The sequence below is a fragment of the Leptosomus discolor genome, chromosome 1 (assembly GCF_034619465.1).
Source record: "Leptosomus discolor isolate bLepDis1 chromosome 1, bLepDis1.hap2, whole genome shotgun sequence".
Taxonomy (NCBI): domain Eukaryota; kingdom Metazoa; phylum Chordata; class Aves; order Leptosomiformes; family Leptosomidae; genus Leptosomus; species Leptosomus discolor.
In genome coordinates, this window is record NC_141391.1 from 155733759 (window position 1) to 155756012 (window position 22254).

Below are 22254 nucleotides of genomic sequence, written 5' to 3' on the forward strand. Positions count from 1 at the left end.
GGAGGAAGGTCATTAGTTGCTCTAGGTCTCAGCTCCCCAGCTGGGAATGGTGCTTTCTCCCTCCCCTGTTTTTTCCAACTTGCTTGTTTGTATCACTAGCTTTTCAGCAGAGTAACATCTACTCTGCCTGTGTGCTGATCATGATGGGTCCTGCTCTCAGCGGGGGCCTCTAGACACCACTGTGAATAACAAATATGGTTTTCCCTTTATGCTTGTCTCCATCTCCATCCGTGCTGCAGTGCCTGTGAGGTAAGATTAACAGCTAAAAATAAAAAAAAAAAAAGAAAGAAATGGGTAAAAATAAAGAACGAGAGAGTAAAGGTCCAGCAGGTGTGAAAGGTTGTGAAATGGGTTTGTTTTTTTCCAGTCCTGCTAGCAGAGGAACTCACGCAAAGGTATTGAATTTTGGAATGAGAAGGATTTGAGGCTGTGCTTTAAGTCAAAAGGGTGAACAAAAAGCAGTTTTGTGTGTTTCCTTTGTGCTAAGCACATTGTGAATATTCTTAAGCATTGCCACAAGGATTAACATCTCTGCGTTTTAATGTGCCTGGTGCTGGAATGTAGCTGGAAAGCACGGCAGGCAGGAATGGTCTCTCCAGGTGGTGGGCTCTGCTAGGTGTCTCTTTGAAGTGCTATTCAATAGCTTTCTGTTACTCTTTTGTTTCTTGTCTTTTTTTTTTTTTTTCCTTTTCCCCTCGTTCAACAGCTTCTGGAGCAAATCCTGATGGATTTCACATTTCTGAAATTTGCTGGGCTGGACTGTTTTATCTCCAAATACTTTTGCATGGCAGTAGTATTAAAAAAAAAAAGAAAGCATGTGGACAGAAGTATGGAGTTTGGTATTTACTTTGGATCATTAACCTGGTCTGTAAATTTGATTTGATCTCTCCTTTTTTTGTTCCTCCCTCCCTCTGTGTAATTTCAGAGCCTGAAAAGAAACTCTGTCTTTTGCTGCTTCGGGATCCCAGCAAGAAATGAGAGTCTGATGGATTGTAAATGCACCTGCTTTGTTTAAAACCCAGCCAAACAGATAAGTGCCCTTTTAATTCTCTCACACAGCATTTTAGACATAACTGTGCACAACATCTCTCTTCAGTTTGGTTTCATTTTGGTGAGCCCTCTGTGTTTCACCATTGCAAATGAATGCTCTGCGGCTCTCCTTTAGGCTGAGAAATACCAGATGATATCGGTATTTCACGTGAGCTAATTAGTTGGCATCTGAGGGAACTGCAGCTGACGGCTCAGGAAGCTCCCGGGTGTCTTTCCCTGCCCCTCCAGAGTCACTGTCTCCAGCAGCCTTGTGAGGTTTTGGGACTCTGAGGAGCAGCTCTACGGGACCAGGCGAAGCTGATGTGACACATCTGAGCCTTAAGGAGTCCTCCGGGACTCATTAGAAGTTTAATAACTAAACTTGGCTGGTTTGATTGAGAAGATGCTTGTGCAGGCTTGGCGTGATCTCAGAGAAAACAGCTAAAGCTGCTGGCAGGAGAGAGGGCTTTCTGCATGTGCTGTTCATATGTATGTGGAGAAAGTGATAACCCCTGCTTCTTCCTGCTGGTTTCCAGGTGGGAAAATAGCTGGGGATGAGGGACAGAAGCCCTTAGTTATACTGAGTTTATATAGTGCATACAAAGAGTTATTGTGGGTGAGTGGTAACAAGAATTTTCCCCTCAAAGTTATGGGAACATTTATATCTATGGATGGAAAATACAGACTATCAAGAAAATAATTTCTGGCTGCTTAGGTCTGCTTCTATAGGTGACTGCTACCTGCTCTTGGACACACTACTGCAATTATTAAATAATTAAAGAAATCCATAAATTTTGGTCTCACGTACAGTGTAACTTTGCGATAGTATACAGCCATGGGGCTGGGGCAAATATTCACTATACCTGCAATTTACTGCTTTAGAATAATGAAAAAAAAAAGGCTAAAGCTGAGCCTGTGAGCATTGGAGGAGCTGTGTGGCAGGAGAAGGAACAGGAGCCAAAATATCTACTTCAGACAGACCTGTCTTGTCTGCTCTACCAGGGTTAATTAGCAACGCAAAATATCTACCTTGCTGTTAAGAAAACCACGAACAGGCTTCCTACAGCAAATTAGACTGTAGTAGCTGGTGTGAATTCGTCTTGCCTATGTAAGCAGAAGGTGAGTTTCTTGGTGAAGGCACCAGCCTAGGACTGAGAGAGACAGAGATTGGAAGAGACAAGACAGTGAAGTAGAAGATTACTGCAGAGCAAGAGGTGTGGATCTAGGTCAACTCGTGTGATCCCTGGACTGTCTGAAGTTCCCTATGTTCTAGGAAAAACTTCAGTCCTCCCGTTATTGCCAAGAAAGTTTTTATATTAATAGAAGAAATGACATGCCTGATATTAATGGCTATGCTGTCTTACAATTGTAAACAGTACTTATTCCTGACTCTCCAATACTCCGATAGCAAAAAGGCTTGACCATATATTAAGAAACACTGGTGAAATGAAGCCCTAGTGAGAAAACTGGGGTTTGCTCATTCAGTGAGGATGGAAAGGAAATTAAAAAAGCTTAAGTCGCCTGTGTACCCCAACAAGCAGCGCTCTTTGCTCTTCAAAAAAAAAAAAAAAAAAAATTTTTTTTAACTTCAGAGATTCTCAGGGTCTTGGTTATTAGATTTGCAACTTGAAATCTGCTTTCTGCCAAGTTAGGTCCCATTACATTAACCTTAACCTGGCCAGTTCCAGTCTGGACATTAAAGCTGAGTTTGGAAATCATATCCTGAAGTGTGGCATGCAACTTGTAATGCTCTGTGCTCCTTGGCAGAAGAGGCAGAAAACATTTACAGTCCCTCTCAGGAGCTGTACTGATGTGAGAGATGATACTGAGTGTGCTATATGCACCTGTGGTTTGGTTGGTGCATTCAGCAGCTGAAGAGAACAGATTCAACAGATCTTCACAGGTTTCTGCGAAAAATCTTGTCCAGAAAATAAGACACCTGAATCCCTAACTCTTTCCTCGTCTTACAGGTGAGCCTTGAGGACACTTGGGAGACTGTAGGTCTTGAACGCATGACTTTGCCCTGGGACTAGAAGAAAGCCATGGGGAAAGATAAGAAAGAAGAAGAGGCTGTCTTTCTAAGGAAGAAGATAACTTTGCTGCGGGCTTTCTCACTGCTCATTGGCAGCATGGTTGGCAGTGGCATTTTTATCTCCCCAAAAGGAGTACTGAAAAACTCCGGTAGCGTGGGTTTCTCCCTGGTCGTCTGGTTTGCCTGTGGGCTTCTCTCACTGTGTGGTGAGTGGGGAGCTTTGTCAGCCTTTGCTTAAGCACCTGGGAGGTGAGGGGAGCCAGTACATTTTTATGTGTAAAAAGTCAGGAGAAGAATAACCCAAAATTTCCCTGTTCCTACTGCAACAGAAACAAAGGTTTAATGAGTCTAGGGGGGTTACCAGGGGTCTTTAGTTCAAATGGATCCCTTGGGATGATTGAGAAAATCCCAGCACTTATGGTCTGCAAATATGAAGTCATACGCAAGTCCAGGGCAGAGCAGTTACAACGACTGCAGATAGAGTTAACAGAGTCTCTGCAAGAAAAGCTGGGAGAAGATGAGGGGACTCGTTCTATAAGGTGGAAGGGAGATGTAGGCATCTAAAAGGCACTTGTGAGCCCGAGGGCTGTGCGGTGCTTTTCATAGACACTGTGAAAAGGGCAAGAAGTGACAGTCTTAATATGCCACAAGGGATCCCCTTTCTGTTGGTGGGGATAGAGAAACAGCAGAGCAGATTGCCTGGGGAGCTGCAGTGTATCCACCAGCCAGGGGTGGGTGTCTGGGGATCAGAAATGGTTTGGATATGTCTGATGCTGCCATGGGACATGAGATGGAGCACAGCAGTTCAGCCCTGCTTTCTGTGCATTACCCTTGTCCTTATCTCGCAGATATTCTTATCAGAATTTTTTCACAAAGGGTTGACTTTTTGCTGGCAGTTTCATTCTAGTTCTTCTGAAATAACATAGCTGTTTAAGTGATGATGGATAAAACTTTAGGCTTTTAGCTTCTTTCATTAACTGTATAAAAGCACAGTCTCAGAAATGTTTTAAAGGTGCTGTTGGGAGAACCGCAAGATCTCTCCGCTCTGGGGAGAAATCTGACATTTATTTCAGTGGGTGACTTTAAAGTTGTTGTTCTGTCATAACTTTGGAAAAAAAAACAAGAAAGGAGAATTACTCCATGTGGAAAAACCCATTTCGGTACTGTGACGTGTACATGCAAGTTGAGAAATCAAGGCATTCAATGTTAATATGGCAACATATGTGGTTCTTGCTTTTAACATAAACGTACCGGTATTTCATGTTGCAGCCTATGTGTGGTTGGTTGGTGAGTTATACACTTTTGCTTAGAGAAAATCTTAAAATATAACGTGAGCACGGTATTTCTTTTAACTGAGCTGATCAGTGTGTGTGCTGATCACATAGCCCAAGCTCTGCACTTGGAAAGGTTTCTTTCTCTGTTGCATTCTTTGATAGACCCTGCTGGAAGTCCCTGGGAGCCTCTTCATTAAGTTATTGTATTTTGAAGCCAAATTTGTTGGTTTGTTCTTCCCTTTTATCAGCTTGATGACCTTCCGTGATCATTCCTCTGACACTTTTTTGCAGTTCATAAAGAAGGACTGCTCTCTTTTATGCTTTTTTTTCTTTCATGCTTTTTTTTCTTTCAAGTACGGCATTTATATGAGTCCCATAGCACGAGTTTAGCAAAGCACTTAAATGCACGCTTGAAGCGTGTAAGAAGACCCACTGGAATGAATGAGATGAGGTGTCTACTTATATCCGACACTTTGAATAGCAATTTTGCAGAAATTTGCCAACAGAGAGGTGGAAAAAAATGGAGGTCCTCACCATCAGAACGACCTGAATATGGCACGATCGCCACGGGACTTGGAGGCATGGCCATATCACCACTGAGTTCCTCTGTGGTCGCTCTCCACAGCCGCCTGAGTTGGGCAAAGAAATAGATAGCACAGCTAGAGATGTTCCTACCCCACATGGTCACATTCCAACAGTGCTCAGCCCTGCTGCAAGGAGAGTTGTGCTCAAAGTAGTGAAGTGTTTTGTGATTTCTTTTGGTGAGCAGTGGATGTTTAAAATAGCAAGTCAATTCAGTGTAGGCAGGACTTAAGATTCGTACTTAGACATGTTCAAATGGCATGATGAATTGCTCTATAGGGAAAACACCGATGGGATTTTTTTTTGGCACAGGCAGAAGCGTAAACGTTTCTGTCTATTTGCCTGAGAGTTTTAAGCTGTCTTCTCTGTTGCTCCTCTCCCAGGGTTTCTTGTTCCACCCTGGTACAGGGGCAGGGAGGCACAGAGATGCTTGTCAAAGCAGGAGCAGACAGTCCCCAGGTCTATCTGTGCACTCGTACAGGAACGTGTGAGAAGAGAACGGCTGAGGCTCTCAGGCAGATGCTTCCCTTGCTCTGCACCAGTGGGGGTGTGTGTTTTCCTCCGGTGGCAGGTTTTCCCTCTCAGAGGAGATGCCCTTCCAGGAGCTCTGTCCAGTGTCTTCAAATGAAGGAAGGATTTGTATGAAGATGTGAGATAAGGACAATGCAAGATGGTCTGTGATCAAAAACTTGATTGAAATGACCAGTTCAGCCACAGCCTTTCAGCTGAGCTGCTGTAACTGCCTTGTAAGCACCATTTCACCAGCCTAACTGTGAGGAGAAGTGAGAATCCAGTCCTCCAGGACATTTTGCAAAGGAAACCTCCTGCAGCATTTCCAACACACATCTTTCTAGACAACTTCCATGAAAAAAATTGTATCATTATCCAGAAAATGGAGAATTTCTTTCCTTCTGACAGAAAAGTCAATTACTTCAAAACTTACTTCAAAACACTGTAGCACACAAAAATAGGGAAAAGTGGTCCTGCTAAACCCATTTTTCTTCCTCAAATTCACTACTTATTTTAAACAGATTTATTCAATCCCTGAAAATTCACACAGAAAAGAGAAAATCCATGGGACGATTTACTCTGTGCATTTCTACCTGAACTTTTCCAGGTGCCTTATGTTATGCAGAGCTTGGAACAAGAATCACCAAGTCTGGAGGACATTATATCTACATTTTGGAGACGCTAGGGCCTCTGCCAAGTTTCTTATTCCTGTGGGCAGAGTTTTTTGCTATCAGGTAAGAGATTTTGTTTGTTTGCCTTTTGCTGGATACTATGACGATTCAAAAACCCCAAAGTTATGGTGCCAGGTAGCAGTCTAGGCAGTTTGTAAAGGAGAGAGTAGAAACAATCTGAACACCTTTTAGTTTTCAGTGATAGAAGGAAGAAGGTATAATGAGTAAATTGTTATACATGTTCAATGTGATCTGTAGTTTAAGAATATCTCTATTCTCTCCTGGCAGCTGGTATCCTCCAAGAGCCATGGTATTTTTCAGAGACTGCAAATAGATACCAGATTTATTTCAGATCTTCTGTTTTCATTGTGAAACTTTTTTGGATTCTCTTGTGGAGACCACTTTTTGGCTTAGCCCTGAGTTAAATAATATTTTAGAAAATTGTAAATGACTTCTTTTTAACTTTAAAAAGAAAGTCCTTGCCTCTCAATAACATGTGTCCTTCATGTAAGCTGAATTGAAGCAGGACATAGCAACCACACTGTATCGCTCAGTATGATTAATCTCAACTTTTGCTTTCAAGTTGGGAATTAATCTTTCTGCAGCATGCGATTATTTTATTTATTTATTTTTAATCCATTTACTGAGAAAAACCTATGAAAAAGACTCTACAGGAATTCACCACGGGAAAGAAGGATTAAGTGGGTGGGGAAACTTCTCCCCCCTCCCGAGTTTTGTGCAGTTTTACATCATGCCATTCTCTGGCTGTCTGCAGACCAGTTTGTGCTCGGTTGCCCCCCCAGGCCTGCCAACAGCGCTGTGGTTTCTTTGGCATTTGGACGCTACATGCTGGAGCCGTTTTTTGCCCCCTGTGCAGCCCCTGTCCCTGCTGTGAAGCTCGTGTCTCTCCTGGGGTACTGTAAGTACTAACTTTTGTGGGACTGCTTGTCTTGGGCCCTCTCTGCCTCAGACCAGGGGCACTTACGGGGTGTTATCTTCTGGGATAACTGTGGGATCGGGGCCCCGTCTTAACTCCTTGGCCACCTGAAACTTCCAGATCTAAGGCGCTGGTTTGGGGCCACTGTATTCTCCAAGAAGGGAAATTGGACCTCTCTGTTGACCAGCTGGATCCCTAGGTTCGAGGGTAAATTGTGTCAAGTACAGGAGTAGAAACTCTTCATGTATAATTGTGCAAATGCTACCTGGTTTGAGGGTGTAAGGCTCGAAGTTTTGGACTCCTTGCCTGGTGTACCCAGCCTGTGAAGCTATCCTGCCTGCTCTGAGCTGGTGTGTGGTGGCACAGGGACTGCTGTGAAGGGGACTGCTGAGACATGCCTGCAAACTCACGCTTTTCCCCCGCGGCAGGCATGGATCACTGGACAGGAACCGGGCTCCTGGCCCCTCTTAGAAGCATAACTCAGCTCCCCCTTCAAACGCTGTGCACTGGGCCACACCTGTAATGTTTTCTGACACCTCTTGCCCCGAGCATCCTCTCTGTAAAGATGCAGCCTTCTCCCCGGCATCCCTGGAGCAGGGAGTGCTGCTGTATTTTTTTTCCTGTGTCCACCAAGCATGAGCTACAGCTGTAGCAATGTGGTCTCCTCTCCAGACACGGTCCTCACCCTCAATTCCTGGAGTGTCACCTGGAGTGCCCGGCTGCAGACGGCGCTCTCCATCATCAAACTCCTGGCTCTTGCACTCATCATCGTGCCAGGGATGATGCTGCTGGCGCAGGGTAGGTGTGCTGCTGTGTGGCAGAGGGAGGGAGGTTGCTTGACATGCCCGCCTGTCACAGCTTTTATTGGTCCCTAGTGACAAGTGTGGTACTCCTTTATCTGGCAGGAGCTTTCCTGTGTGCTGGATGTGAATTTACTGGGAGCTGAAACCAGGGTAGTTGGCACTAAGCTGTATCATTGCACTGGGCTGATGCAGCTGGCTCAGCTGTGCTTTCTCCAAAACAGCGAGCCTCAGTGCCTGAGGCTGTGTGAGCCTACCCAGGGTCATACATGCACCTTCCTCTGCAGATGGTCTTTGGTGTCAGAATTGCCTGTTTCCAGCCTGACTTGAAATCCTTCCAAAGCAGCACAAATTTGATGGACACAGGGATGTGTGACAGCATCCCGTGGTGACCTGAGCCAATCACAGCTGGGTAATGAGTTACTGGCCCTCAGCTGAGCCCTGGTAACTGCATCTCTAACATTTCTGTGGCACAAGATAAAGGTTTTTACCTCCTAATTGAGATGGGCAGTAACTTAGTAAACTTACAATGCCTCGTGCAGGATTGCACAGTCACATCCAGAATGGGGGGAAAAAAAAGACCCTACCAGTAGTATCTTCTGGGAATGATATAAGAGTATTGGCTTTAATCCAAGCCTCAGTTTATAGAAAAGCCCAAGGCATTCCCACTCAAGGGATGAAGCCTGCTCCCTCTTCATGCTATTACCTTCCTCTGCAGAGAAAACAACACAGGCAGTAGGCTCCACATTCAGGTTTCTTTCTGATGTCTGGCTCCTTTGAACACGCAAAGATCAACTCTGGCTGGCAGAAGTTCTGAACTGAAGGACTGCCCTGCAGCTAGAAATCCCGAGCCATTATTTTTAGGAATGCCTTCAAATGACAATCTGGAGCCCTGGCACCCATTCTCCAGCAAGGAGGATAAGTGCTGGTGACATCTGGAGGGAGAACTCACCAAGAGACCCCAATATGACAGGCTGTATTTAACGCGACTCATGAGGGACTGTAAATCGCTCATTAATGCATTGCAGACAATAAATCCTTCCTGTGCACCATCACTTACCAGCAATCATTTTAGAACATAAAAAGGCTACCCCAATAGGCCCACTTCTATATTTTGGTTTAGTTTTTGTCAAATCTATTTTCTTTCTGACTTGTTTTTTTGTGCTTAAAAATCAGTTTGCCTGATTCCCCTGCCTTGTTCTGATTTTTTTGGTTACACTCTTGTCTTTTCCTTTGCCATTACCTTCTCCTTGGCTCAGGTTTGTTTTAGAGACTGGCTGGGACAGTGTTTCAAATTCAAATGCCCAAATCTCGCCACAGAGCTCCTTGCAGAGGCACCTCCATAGAAGTGGCTTGACTTTCTTCGTGTGCTCTGTGCCATTTCATCCCTTCCCTGGTGAAGCCCACCTAGGCGAGCTCAGCACCTTTTACTTTTAAAGAGGCTTTGATATGGAAAACTGAATATAGATGTGGAACCTAGGGTCCTAGGCCACATAGATTTGAAAATGTTGGAAATGCAGCTCCTTTTGACTGCATTTTTTATCAGTCTTCCTTTGAGTGAGAGGTCATCCCTAGGTTTATTTGGAGTGTGATAAAATAGAGTTCCTATCCAAATTCCTGACTTTGATTTTTTTTTTTTTTTTGTTTGTTTGCTTTTGTTGTTGTGTTCAAGCAGAGAACTTTTAGGAAAATTGGGGGGGCGGGGGGGGGGGGCTGGTAAATCAGGATCTCTATCTGAGCCACCTCTACTTTTTAGATTTTGCTTGCTTTGCCCTCTGTGTCCTCCGTTCCTCCTCCTGTGGATGAGCCATGGCAGCTGGGAGGGATGGTGGGCAAAGATCGTACCTGGGAGAGGGGGGCAGGCTGGCAGTCTCTGCTCCTGCTCCCTCCTCCGCGCTGGTTCCCATGCTCCGGCCAGTGTGGGGCTGGGGTCAGTGCTCCGGCAGCGGGGTAGGAGGGAGCACAGTGAGAGCCGAATTAGCTGCCTCGCTGGCTGCACCACATCAAAGAGGAGTGTGTATCCAGCTGCTTAGGGGGCTGGGAGGGAGAAGAAGGGGGGTCAACCTAGTGAATTAATTTTGGGCCTAAAGAAAGGACAGGACAACTTGGGTCCTCTTGTCTCCATGATCTCCTGTTCCCACAGCAGGCTCTGTCTGAAACAGAACTAGCAGCCACTGTTGCCCTTTCTGAAATGTCTCCCGTAGCTGGATGGAGGATGGATTTGTTCTGTCGCTGTTTGTGAAGTAAATGTGTCAGCACAGCACTGCAAATTAAAGCAATGAAACAAATCTGAATACCTGGCTCCAACGAAGTCACAAACACTCTTCCCAGCTCTGGGCAAGAGGTACAAGGGGTGCTATCCCGTGGGACAGAAGCCCATCTTTGACATTTCCCTGTTCCATGTCTGTTGTTTATCTCTTCTGCAGGCCACACTGAAAACTTCCAGGGTGCTTTTGACAGACAGTCGCTGGTTTTGGATAAGCTGCCCCTGGCTTTTTACGCAGGCATGTTCGCATATTCAGGCTGGTAGGTGCGACAGGAGGGCACTTCATGGGCAGCAGGCTGCTGTCCAAGACATGGCTCAAGCTCTCTCCCTGTCTCTTCTCACCGTGCAGGTTTCAGACTGGCTTTGTGCGTGAAGAGTTGGTCAGACCTGAACGGTAAGGCTGGGATGAAGTCATCTTGGGTTACCAGCCTCTGGGATATTGCGGCTTTCCCAAACATAGTATGGGAGGAAATAAGTTTGTGGATTCACCCAACCAATGATAGCTGCAATCTGCAGTAATACTGTGCATAACAAGGGATAACGGCTTCTTCTTTGTGCGTGTCTCTTCCCCTTTCTTGTAGAAATATCCCCCTGGCTGTCATTGTGTCTGTGATCACGGTAATTGTGGGGTACATGCTCACCAACGTCTCTTATTACACAGTCCTGGGAACCCAAGACGTTCTGGCTTCTCCTGCTGTGGCTGTGGTGAGTTGTCACCCCTACCGTTATCTTTCTTATTGTGATCAGCTTATGCTGAAGGGGTGGTTGTGGCAAGTGTTTTGGAGATGGTTTTCCTATAAGATGCTTTATTGCTTTGTCATTTCTCTGGATTATTGGGCAACAGTAACCTCTTCTAGTCTTGCCTAAAACATAATGAAAAATAACCCGTAGATCATATAGAAAAGGCAAGGTTTATGAGTTATATTTCACTCTGATGGAGGAAAGTTTCTTTCTGTTGAATCTGATGTCCAGAGATCACCATGTGTTCCTAAAGTCATGCTTGCCCTTCCTCCAGAGCTTTGTGCAGCGAGCCTTCAAAAGCCTGATCTCCGTGGTCCCTGTCCTTGTCGCGCTGTCCTGCTTTGGAACCATGAATGGAGGAATCTTCACGTTTTCAAGGTTGCATCCCTAAGAATGTATTACTCTTTTGGCTTACTGAATTGGAGGGAAGCACCAATGACCTGTGCAACTGCCCACCCACACAATGGCATTTTAGCCACTCTTGTGGGAATAATAAGGCCTTTGACTCCCAGGATGTCAACTGCAGGATGATCCCTGTTGGCTAAGAGTCTACCCTTTCTATTTCTGGCCAGGTCTGGACTTTGGTGTCTAGGGCTGGTCACAAAGAAAGATTTTTTATCTTTTCCTCCCACCCTTCAGTTTAAATCCCCAATTTAAAGTGAAACGTCAATGTTTCTGGTGAACTAGAGGCTTTGTTGACATTGGCAGCTGCTCAGTGAGACTGAGTCTTCTTTTGCTGGGTTCACTCAGCTGCTCTGCTACAGGGCACAGAGTCCCTCTGTTGTGAGGATTTCTGGCCAAAGGCAAACTCTCCCTTAAGGACTTTGCTTTAAGGTCAGTGAAATGTTATCAGGGATGGGCTATTCCTAAAGCAAAAGTCAAGGCTCAGCAAGTTTTGTTATAGCAATGAGCAAAGCTTTGTGCCATGGAAAAATCATTTTGCCAGCTTCACTGGCTACTACACTGCATGTCCTTATGGGAGCCTTGAAATTGGAGAGGAGGGCAGAGCTCATGGAGAAGCACGTCATGCTGGTCCTGGGGAGCTGAGCAAACTCTCTGGGGCCGGCTGTTTCACAGCTTTGATTGCAAAAGGAATAATCAGTTGATATGAAAGGGATGTTTCATGGAGTGAAAGCTAATAACTGATCCACTACCCTTCAGTCCTGTATTAAATGCGGGTGCAGAGAATCCTCCCCGTTAGCTCCTCTAGATAGTGGTTTTCTTTGAGGATGAGAAGTCCCTGGACAGCACAAAGGTTCTGCGTGTCCTTATCGCCTTTCTCTCCCCCATCCTGGCACCATAACATAATCACTGCAGAAAAGCCATATAAACAGCAATGGGGCCTCCCTGGCTACTGGCCAGCCACACCCCTGCAAAACCACAGAGACAGCAATAAAACCAGTTTTACACTCATGCCCCAGCTGCTTCGGGCCCTGCTCCAGCCCAGCTGATGCTCCAGCATGGTTGGCTTGTGGATATTGAATTTATAGAACTGGATGCAATGCCTTCGCCTTAATTGCCCTTTCATGGGTCAAAGGAGGGATGGAGGCAACGAGCTCACTGCTGTCATTTTGTAGCTGATCTTGTGTGTAGCTGGCCTCTCGGCAGTTTTCCAAACTATATTTTCCAACAGCTGGCCAGAGGACTGAAAATCCTCTATTATTTGAGGAAATTGCATTTTATATATATATATATGTATTTATAGTTATATATATACAGTTATATATTTTTATATATATAAAAAAATACAGGCATCAAGACTGACAATCCCCTTTTATAAACTCACCAGTCTCTTGTATAAAGAATTGAAGTTTGTGACCTTTTCACTTCCTACTCGAAAGATTAACCCCTTCTCTGATGGCAAGAAACTTTCTTGCTTCTGTTTCTAGCCTGAACTCTGCTAATGGGCCACCCAAGGGGATGCTGCTGGTCCTGCTGGTGGGCACTGCGCTGTGTTGAACTGGTCCTGGGAGAGCTATGGGAATTCCACACTGTATTTTTCTCCCAAATGCCCCAAAATTGTGGCTAAAGGCAGAACTGTGGCCTTGAATAGCAGACCTGTGCTGGGCAGAGGGGGCACGCCTAGTGGCCTCAGGTCAGTCCGGTGACTGATCTTCTCATTTCTAGTCTGAATGTGGGATGCTAATGCATAGGGCTCCCTGTCTTTTCCTAGGACTCTCTTTGTGGCTTCCAGGGAAGGACAGTGGCCTCCTCTCTTCTCCATGATCCACATTCGAAGACATACACCTCTTCCTGCTGTCATGTTAATGGTAAGGAGACCTGTCTGTGTGACATGCTCTGTTTTTGCAGTCTTGGCTTTCTTGCAAAGCCTGGAGAAACTGATAAGCTTTAAAGGGTGTCTAGACACTAAGTCAGCCTCTGAAAAATAAAGAAGGTGGAATACTGGAGATGGCTGCAGGGTATTAAGTCCCTTTGTGCCAGCAGAGGTATCCAAACCCCATACCGTGAAGTCCCTGCCTTATAGCCTTGGACACCATTTTAAACTACTGTTCCCTACCATCTGCCACAGTAGCTGCTTGATTGTCCTATGACAACACCAGGTTTTGGCTATTTGGAAAACTGAAATTCTCAGGCATGGTGGAAAGGCAGGGAATGAACATCTGCAGAGATGCTCTCAGGCTCTCAGGTTGTTTTTTTTTGTTTGTTTGTTTTTTTTCCCAGAAACAGTCCAGCTCCATCCTAACTGTGCTGCAGTTAAGTCCTAACAAGCTTGCAGCTCGGCTGACCTGCTAAAAACTTAGCAGATATCTTTGTATCTGCTTTGTACTGTACCGGCAGTATGGGCTTTTAGATCATGCATGTTTTAATTGCCCTAGGATATAAAGCATCAAAGATGCTGTTGATCTTGAAAAGATTGCTCCTTTCTGTGGCACATTATAATGGTGTGTTTAGGCCTTTTGCCTTCAGTCTGTGATACTGTTTTGTAAAGCTCTCTGACCTCTGAAATGTTGGGGCTGTGAAGTAGCTGCCTGTGATTGCAGGGGGGCTGGAGGAGGTGATCCATATTGTCCTTTCTAGTCTGAGGATCATAGTAAGGCTTTAATGACTGTATTTCATCTTCACAATGCTCAGTTCCCTTTGGTTACTGCCATGGTGTGTATCGGAGATATCTACCATCTAATGAACTTCTTCAGCTTTTCCCGATGGCTCTTCATAGGATTAGCCACCCTCGGGCTCATTGTCCATCGCCACCGTCACCCAGAGCTGCGCAGCCCGTTCAAGGTAATGCATGGCACGTATCTAACAGCCAGGAGTGCGCAGGCTTGTCATTTCTTTCTCTTGTTTGCTAGTAATTAGGGCATTACATGGCCATGGTTGACTTTAGGCTCTAAGGGGTCTCAATCCTTATTGTAAGGCATGTGGGGAGCTCCTGAAATTGCTTGATGTGCCCACAGATGTGGTAAATCCTATAAAGCCTGTTCTACATGGCGTAACCAGTCGTATCTGTAAGACGGCAGCCTGCTCCATGGGACAAAGTTTCAGGCTGGGAACTGGGAGATGTGCAGAAGGCAGTTCCCACACTCATCTCTCACAGGCTGCAAGGAAGAGACCCTTGTCCGGGTGTTATTTCAGTGGTAGGTAAGTCTCATCTCTAGCTGAGAAGCAGGAGGGTGTCAGGCTTGGGGGAAAAGAGCATGGCCGGAGGGATCCTGGGAAGAGCAAACCTGACTTAAGGGGAATTATCTGCTGTCACAAAAATATTGTATAGCGTAAAGCAGCTTGTGTGCACCTATTGCTGCTGCAGGTCCTGAGGATGTGCACAGTGTGTGCGTCCGTACCACAAAGCGTAGGAAGCCTTGTCCTCTTGTGCCTTTCCCTAGACTCCAGCTGGGCCCTTCTGGTGGCCCTTCTCGTGCTGCTGGGTGCTGGGATCCACCTCATGTCAGCTGGGGAAGTTGGAGTTGGTGCTGGAGCTGCTTTTCTTGTGCTGGGGGGCACCTTTCCCACTGCTGGATAACGTGCAGAAGGCGTTTGGCTGGGGCGGTGCTTGAGACGTGCACAGTTTGTTCCTGTCTCCGGTTGTGCCTGCACGGTGCCTCCAGCCAGCTCCTGGGGAGGAGAGGAGACCTCCGAGGCCACAGACACTGGGGAGCTGATCAGTGAGAAGCTCAGGGGACAGAAACACTTCCCACAGCTCCCAGGGCTCCTTCCTGAACTGATGCAAAGTTTGGGGTAATTTTTCTTCTCAATCTTTCCTGGAAACAGTGTGTTCAGCAGTGACCTTGAAGCTTCCTAGTTTGTTGGCTGGCCATGGTCGTGTACTCACCCAGAACCAGATTTTAAATAAGTTTTCTCGTTTTCTTTTAAACCAAGCTTCTCACAGAAAATTTATTAGCCGATAGCACTGGTGATGTTTTCAGTTGCTGAGATTTTGCTTTATTTTGTTTTAGACCGAGATTTTAGGCTTTTAACGGTTCCTAGAGGCAAATTAAGTGAGGGAGGGAAACCCTGGGCTTTTGGTCAGTTTGACTGATTTTTTTTTTTTCCCCCCGCCCCCTCTCCGTAGTTTTTGTGACCACTGGAAACCCGAAGCCCAGTTATCTGCAAGAGGGAAGGGCTGCGAGCAGGTGGTGTGGGCATGTGCTGCGCTCTAGTGGCCAGATACAGGTCGTCTTCTTACGGGGAACAGCTCACAAAATACACGTGATTGTGCTGGTACCTCTCCCCTATAGCATTTTTGAGTAAAGAATGGTGAGAAAACCCCGGTAAGAGGAGGAAGCAGTCCTCTCACACACCTCTCAAGCCAATGTTCAGCGTGAGTGCGTGCACGTAGGAGAGGCTGGCAAAGGGATGCTCTGGCTGGAAAGACAGCAAGAGCACATAAGTTTGGTGGCTGGATGGCTGCCATCACTAGAGCAACTGATCTCTTCCAGCTCTGTATGGTCAGCATCCAAAATAGGATGTCTGTTACCGGAAAAGAGATTGTCACCATAGATGAAACCAGCAGGTCCTTCATTTATCAGCCATGGTGAGGAGTAACTTGGCTGAGGTTGGATCCAAAGACTGAGGGAACGTTTCACAGTTTTATTATTTATTGCAGCCTTCCAATTTACTCTCCAAATAACCCAGATGAATTGGCTTACCCAACAGGATAAGGCTGAAGTGCTGACTGCTGCTTTGGTCTTTCATCAGGGTGTTGACGCTCATGTTCTTGATTCAGGTGCTATGGAAATAGGGAGTCTGGATTATTCTCTTTTGGGCACTATAAGTCTCAGGCAAGCTGGAGACAGGTCAGAATGAGTCTTGAGTGTTATAACCAAAGAATCATTTGATTCAAAGTGCTGCTTCTGCTCTTGGCTTCAGATTTTCCACCAGCAGTTGCTACAGGTGACAAGTAGATACATGTGCCTTCACAGGAGCAGTACATTCAGAGAGTAGTGGGGTATAGGGGACTTCTCCCCCTGCTTGGCTTCCAGTTGCAAGTGAGGTTTATATTTTGGTGCACATGAATATAGGAGGCATGCACCTCACATGGCACGCTGGGCTCTGAAGGTGGCACGACTCAATTTTTGTTCTATGCATCCTACTTGTTTGCAACTGATTGTATGGAAACAGTGTGCAGGACAGCTATATGATTTTTCTCATCTTCTTTAAGACAAAAAAGTTAATACAGCGTGTGCTGGCATGTACAGAGGCTGTTTTGCTGCAGTCATCAGTTTTGCCTGAGAGTCTTCTGTGCTCTTTTCCCCAGGTTCCCCTGTTCATTCCAGTCTCTTTTACCATCATCTGCCTCTTCACAGTGGCAATGTCTTTCTACTCAGACCCTGTGAACATTAGCATTGGATGCACCGTGGTTTTAAGTGGTTTTCCAGTCTATTACCTCATAATCCATAGGCAAATGTCAAGTCGTTGCCGCAGCCCCTTTTGTAAGTATGCATTTGAGTTTCAGTTATTGTGGACCTATACACACTCAGGGGTGGGGATATTGGTTTGTTCCCAGGGGTCATCTCTAACACAAATTGCTCCATGACCAACAGACCTCGTAAAACCTAAATCATGACCCCCTGCCACCCCTTCAATGGCTTTCCCAAGACACAGCCTCTGCAGCTGAAGAGACGAAGGGTAGGCTGTGCTGGAGGTGGTTAGCAGCCAGGCACGGGCTGTGCTTGCCTGGCTTGTGAATATACTGATAAGCCAGCTTGATGCTTTGTTTTAAAAAAGACAGGGCTCAGGTCTACCAACACGGGGAACAGAGAGGGTCGCTTTTGCATCCCAGCCGTGGTTTCTACTAAATTTTGTCGTGTCTTTGGTATCGCCACCCCTCGGTCAAATTCAGCTGACACTGAGCAACGAGATCAAAAGTTGGGCTAGAGACTGACAGGCAGACTCTCTAACCCCAAGGACAAAAATATTGCTGAAAGGCTGGGGAGAGGGCAGGTAGGAGCAGACGGTGCTGCCTGAGGGCTATCTCTTTAGTGAGGAGGCCAGGATGATTGTGGGTACAGATCTGAGTGTGTAAATGAAATACATCTCCACTCCATGCAATGTCTAGCACAGATTTCCTTTGGGCGTAGCCCTGGTGGCACAATGATTTACTTAAAAACAAGAGTCCAGTTTTGAGTTGTTTTCTTTCGATTTGCTGTTGGGCTGAAGTGTATCACTAACCACTGCATAGAAGAAAACAAACAGCAGGAAAGGAAACAGAAATCTGCTGACATAAAGTGCTCCAGCCATCAGTGCCGATGCTTTGATTTTCAGCCATATCTCAAGATTTCCTCTGGACTAAACCTTCTTCCTTTTTTTCCCCCTTTCAGATTATCTTACACACAAACTACAGTTACTGCTGGAAGTAGTCCAACAAGAAATCAAGACTTACTGAGAAAACCATTGGAACTCACGGGAGCAGATAAAATCTACTTACTTCATTTCTGATACCTTCGATCCTACCAAAAGCAGGCCATGCTCTTAGTCTTTTAATCACTGCAAATGAGGACAAGCCTGAGCCAAAAACTTGCTGCAAGTGTTCATAATCTTGCCAGTTGGGATGAGCGTGTTATATCTGTTTCTGCCCCTTTCTTTTTCAGCAGAACAATCTACAGTTCTCTGAGATGAGCTTGCTTTGCTTGCAGAGTGTCTTTTGAAACCGAGATCCTAATTTTGCAGCCTAGCTGAGTCCTCAGTAAAATAGTGTGCATGTGTATGTGTAATATATATACACACACTATTTTTTAATTTCCTAACCTGGCAAATAGGGGAAGGGGCCATGCTGCAGAACTTAGAGTTCAATAAGGGAAGCCAAAAACAGGTTTCAAACTGAAGCGTTGTAGTAGCCATGATGTGGACAAGCATTATGAAGGGAAATGGGTGGGGAGAGCAGATTAGAAATAAGGTAGATGAATCGGAAAGGAGGAGGCAGGGAGATAAAAACTCATTCACCAGGAAGTGCAGATTCAGGTTAATGAGAAGATATTTGAAAACCCTTTGAAATCCAAATATTTACAAAGTAAGGTCAGAATGTTTTGCTTTGATTATTGTATAAGCAGAATAAGTTTATTTTGCTTTGAAATAATATCTATTTTTTTTTTCTGAAATGATATTTCAAAATGTACAAAAACATTTGAAAAATGAGCTAAATATCAACAAGAATATGACAAAATAGATCCCGATCCCTCCCCCAAATCCCCAGCCCCGCTCCTCACCAGTGACATTGAAAGTTCAGACTTTAATCCAACTCCAGTGAAATACAATTTCTCCTTTATCTAGACAAGACCACTGATGAGACCTGGGCAGATTCCTGAATAAGTGCATCTTTTGATGCTGTAAGAAGACATGAAAGACTTCATGTCAGAGCTTTAACTTTAAATCTGCGGTCAAACGACTTGCTAAATCAATACGTAAGTGCTCATTTGAACTATTGACATGAGAAAGGTTTCTGTTATTGGATTACTTTAGTTTACATTATTAATGTGGCAATGTTATGTCCAGACAAAACAGCAATTAGCTATTTCCAATCACTTAGTTGTTAATCTTTTTCTAGAAGATGGGAAGTAGTATGCTGAGACTCCTCTAATGACCGCTGGAAAGAGGAATAGCAGAATGTGGAATGTTTCTAACCTTTTGTATCGTGCATTTATGTACATAGAGTAAAGCCAAAGTACCATTTACAAATCCAGTGTAATCTACCAAAACTTGTAAAATTCACCATCAAGATTTGGAAATAAGTTTGTTGTTTTTTTTTTTTTTTCCCCGAAGCAATTGAGAATTATTGTTCTTGTTATGACTAAATTAAGCTGGGACAGCAGCAGCGTGGTTGCAGAGCTCGTTTCCCCCATCCCCTCCCACAGTTTAATTTACAAGCTGCTGGACATTGTCCAACAGGAAATCCAGTCTTACTGAGAAAACCATCACAACCCACAGGAGAAGGTATTGGCTTTAGATGATAGTGTGGCTTCAAGTGAGATCTGGAAATGTTTCCAGGCTCCCAGACATGGGTTAGTCCCGCCTCGTGCTGGGCTTTTCTGAAGCTGAATCCCCTGGCACACCTTCCCGCAGCACCCTGAGGCCAGGCCCTGGTGTGGCTGGCTGGGGAACCAACCTGCAGAAGACCTTGCAGAACTAGGTGAGCCTCATCACCCCAACATAGCCTGAGTCCATCCCCTGATGTACAAGTTTGGGGCATTTTCCATGTCTTGAGGTAGAAGCACGAGGCACTGCCAACCTGGTCCTGTGCTGCAGGACCCCTGTGAGCACAGTGTGCCTATGCTGTAGCATCAGTACTCGTGCATCAAACCTTGGAGTGGTCTAGAGTTGCAACAGAGACACTGTGTGTCTGCAGACAGACACAGAAAGGGTGAAACCACCTTTTTTTTGTCCATTTCCTCTGAAAAATAAAAGGGAATAAGAATTGAAATTCCTGGGGGGAAATAACCATGGTCCAGCAGCTAGGATTACGTTCTTTATACATGATAAATTGTTTGACATATGCAGGGAAACCACACAGAGGCATCTGCTGACTGTGCAGGAATGTGATCTTGCAGGTCTATATATAGGATGTCTGCTCCAAGACCTGTCAGATACTGGAAATGCAGACAGATATAGTACCACGGTTACATTGACAGTTAGAAATCAGAGATTCAACAGCTCCATAGCTGACATTGCAATTAAAAGTGATAAAAATAAAAAATATGATTCTCTACCGGTATCAATTTACAGTGAGCTCGTTTGCAGTTCCTGGCGAGTTGTTTGTTTTTAGAGATGATGGTACGCTGCTCCCAGCAAAACTATGTAAACATTTTCTACCAAGCCAGAATGTTTTTCCTAGAGCTGATATCTCATGCCTACTGAAGCTCTTGGCTTCAGTTCAGAAGTGTGTTTTATTAGAGAATTCACATACGCAAAAATGAACCTGTGTGACCTGATCCTATAAATCCCATCAAAGGAAAGCATAAAAGTTGTGCAACTGTGGAGATGAGAGCCAGATACTATATGGAAGGTCAAAAGCCAGTCAAGAAAGGCCAGATGGGAAAGAAACAAAGTCCAACTTTATAATCACATTTGTGGTGTTTTGTTTTATTTTTTTTAATACTACGTCTATAAAAGGTACTCAGAGTGCAGCCTTTCCAGAAACGAAGAAAGATTTGTGTGTTTCAGCCACTACTGATCTGATCTGACTAGATCATCAGGAAATAAAAATGTTCTGGGCAGTTCAACTGAGCATAATTTGTGTAACTAAAACAAAACAAAACAAAAGTTTGCATCTGAGCAAGTTTATGTAGTGAGTACTACTTGACCTCTCATTAAGCTTTCAGAGCTCTGCTGGGAAACACCGTCAGCCTTTTAGACTGAAAGGCTGGAGGTCAGACTGGAAAGCTCCTAACCCTTCTCTGATTTCCATGGGGAAGAACAGAGCGGAGGCTCAGACTTCAAGGTAAAGGAATACAAACACTCGGGACAGTGCAGACCTCTGCGTGGGCTGACTGAGCCTGCCCCGCAGTGCTCTGTGCTTGGTTTGCACCGGTTTGGGTCGCTCCGTGCAGCGCTGCACACTGCAACCCCCCCCTCCCCGATCAGCACGATAACCGACACGGAGAGTGTGTTGAGAGATGCACCGGCTTTCTGCATCGGGATTTGGGGTTCGCTTTGCAAGGCGACGCCAGCTTTTGGCTTTCAAAGAATGATGTTCAGCAATAGCTGCTCCCAGCAGACGTCTTGAAAGAAGAAGGTCCTGAATATCCCCAGCCGCTGGAAGGCTGGGAGGAATCGGTTCAAGGTAAGTGCTGGTGCATGATGACAGGAACCAAGCAGTAGGGATAAACTATGCTGGTTTGTAGGGATGTTGATTTCACTGATGCATCTGCCAAAAACATTAGCTGTGCCTGGCCGGTCTGCTCATGCCTGGCTGACACGTGTGCGTATGGCGCAATAACCAAAAGGAAACTTTAGTCAGCCTCCATTTCCTAAGGGTCGGTGGCTAGTGGAGAGGCGTTTGTGACATCCCGTGGAGAGAGACAGCGAGGTACAGGCGTGCAGGTGGGAGATCACAAGTCGCTCTCACAGGCCAGTCGTATTTTATTTCTGAAAGTCTCGTTGCACCCGGGGGACCTTCCGCATGTGGAGCAAAGGTTCAGAGGGCTCATCCGACCGGCAGGCACGTGTCTGGTGCCCTCAGCTCCCGGGAGTGGTGGCTGGAGAGCCTGACGGCAGGACTGTGAGTAGGGGAGCCGGGGAGGTCGTGCGTGCTGGGCTCTGACAACTTTCCTGGGGTGCTGCTGAGCTGGGAGGGAGGAAGTTGGGGATTTCATGGTTTGTGGGCTTGGCTTTAAGGTCTGCTGGAAGGATAACTACTTGCAGTTAGTCATACTGTAAGCTGTGTTTGTATCTTCATTAATTCATCACTTCTTCCACGTGAGCGAGAAATGTGTAAGAGAAAAGGTGGCATGGGGTTGCTTTTCACGTATAAAATTTCCTCTGTATAAAGCTATTTGTGTGGAGCTATAAAAAGCAAATTTGCAGGATATCTCTCAGTTTCACAAGACCAGATAGTAAAATCTTCAACAAAAGGTGAAGGACATTATCTGTCTTGCCAGTGAAATATTTGTCTGCTTTAAGTGCTTCACCTCTTTTTCTTTCTAGTTGGGGTTAGTGGATGAGTGGAAAATCCCTGCAAGGAGCAGAAACGCTGGCAAGTGAAAGTGAAAGTAGGATACAACTGAACATTTCAGAAAGCTGGTGGGGTTTGGGCAGACTGGGAGCCCTGAGTCTCCGCAGGGGAGCCAGAAGATTAGCATCCACTTATGGAGTGGGAAGAAAGGGAACAGGGATGGGGGGGAGCAATGGAGAAAATCTGCCTGGAAACATCATCCTACCCCACTCCTCTGCTTTCCTCTCCATTTCCCCTCCGCCCCCTCAAATCCCGAACTCGGTATCTACAGACTTCGAATTCTTCTGCCA

The 22254-nt window shown here is 45.5% G+C and overlaps 1 protein-coding gene across 1 annotated transcript; it reads left to right on the top strand.

The window, feature by feature from the left end:
- The first annotated feature begins 3071 nt into the window (after positions 1–3071).
- On the top strand, positions 3072–17683 carry LOC104354139 (cystine/glutamate transporter). Its single transcript, XM_086468007.1, has 12 exons — positions 3072–3267; positions 6035–6161; positions 6902–7017; positions 7708–7833; positions 10262–10361; positions 10451–10495; positions 10683–10806; positions 11117–11220; positions 13016–13112; positions 13936–14085; positions 16556–16730; positions 17619–17683. The coding sequence occupies exons 1-12, from the start codon at positions 3072–3074 to the stop codon at positions 17681–17683; spliced, it is 1425 nt and encodes a 474-aa protein (XP_086324133.1).
- Positions 17684–22254: the final 4571 nt, after the last annotated feature.

Bases quoted from the DNA above. Each gene is read 5' to 3' on its own strand.
- LOC104354139 (XM_086468007.1), top strand. From the start codon at position 3,072: ATGGGGAAAGATAAGAAAGAAGAAGAGGCTGTCTTTCTAAGGAAGAAG. The intron at 10,807-11,116 runs GTGAGTTGTCAC...CCCTTCCTCCAG, and splicing joins CTTCTCCTGCTGTGGCTGTG to AGCTTTGTGCAGCGAGCCTT. The intron at 13,113-13,935 runs GTAAGGAGACCT...CACAATGCTCAG, and splicing joins TTCCTGCTGTCATGTTAATG to TTCCCTTTGGTTACTGCCAT.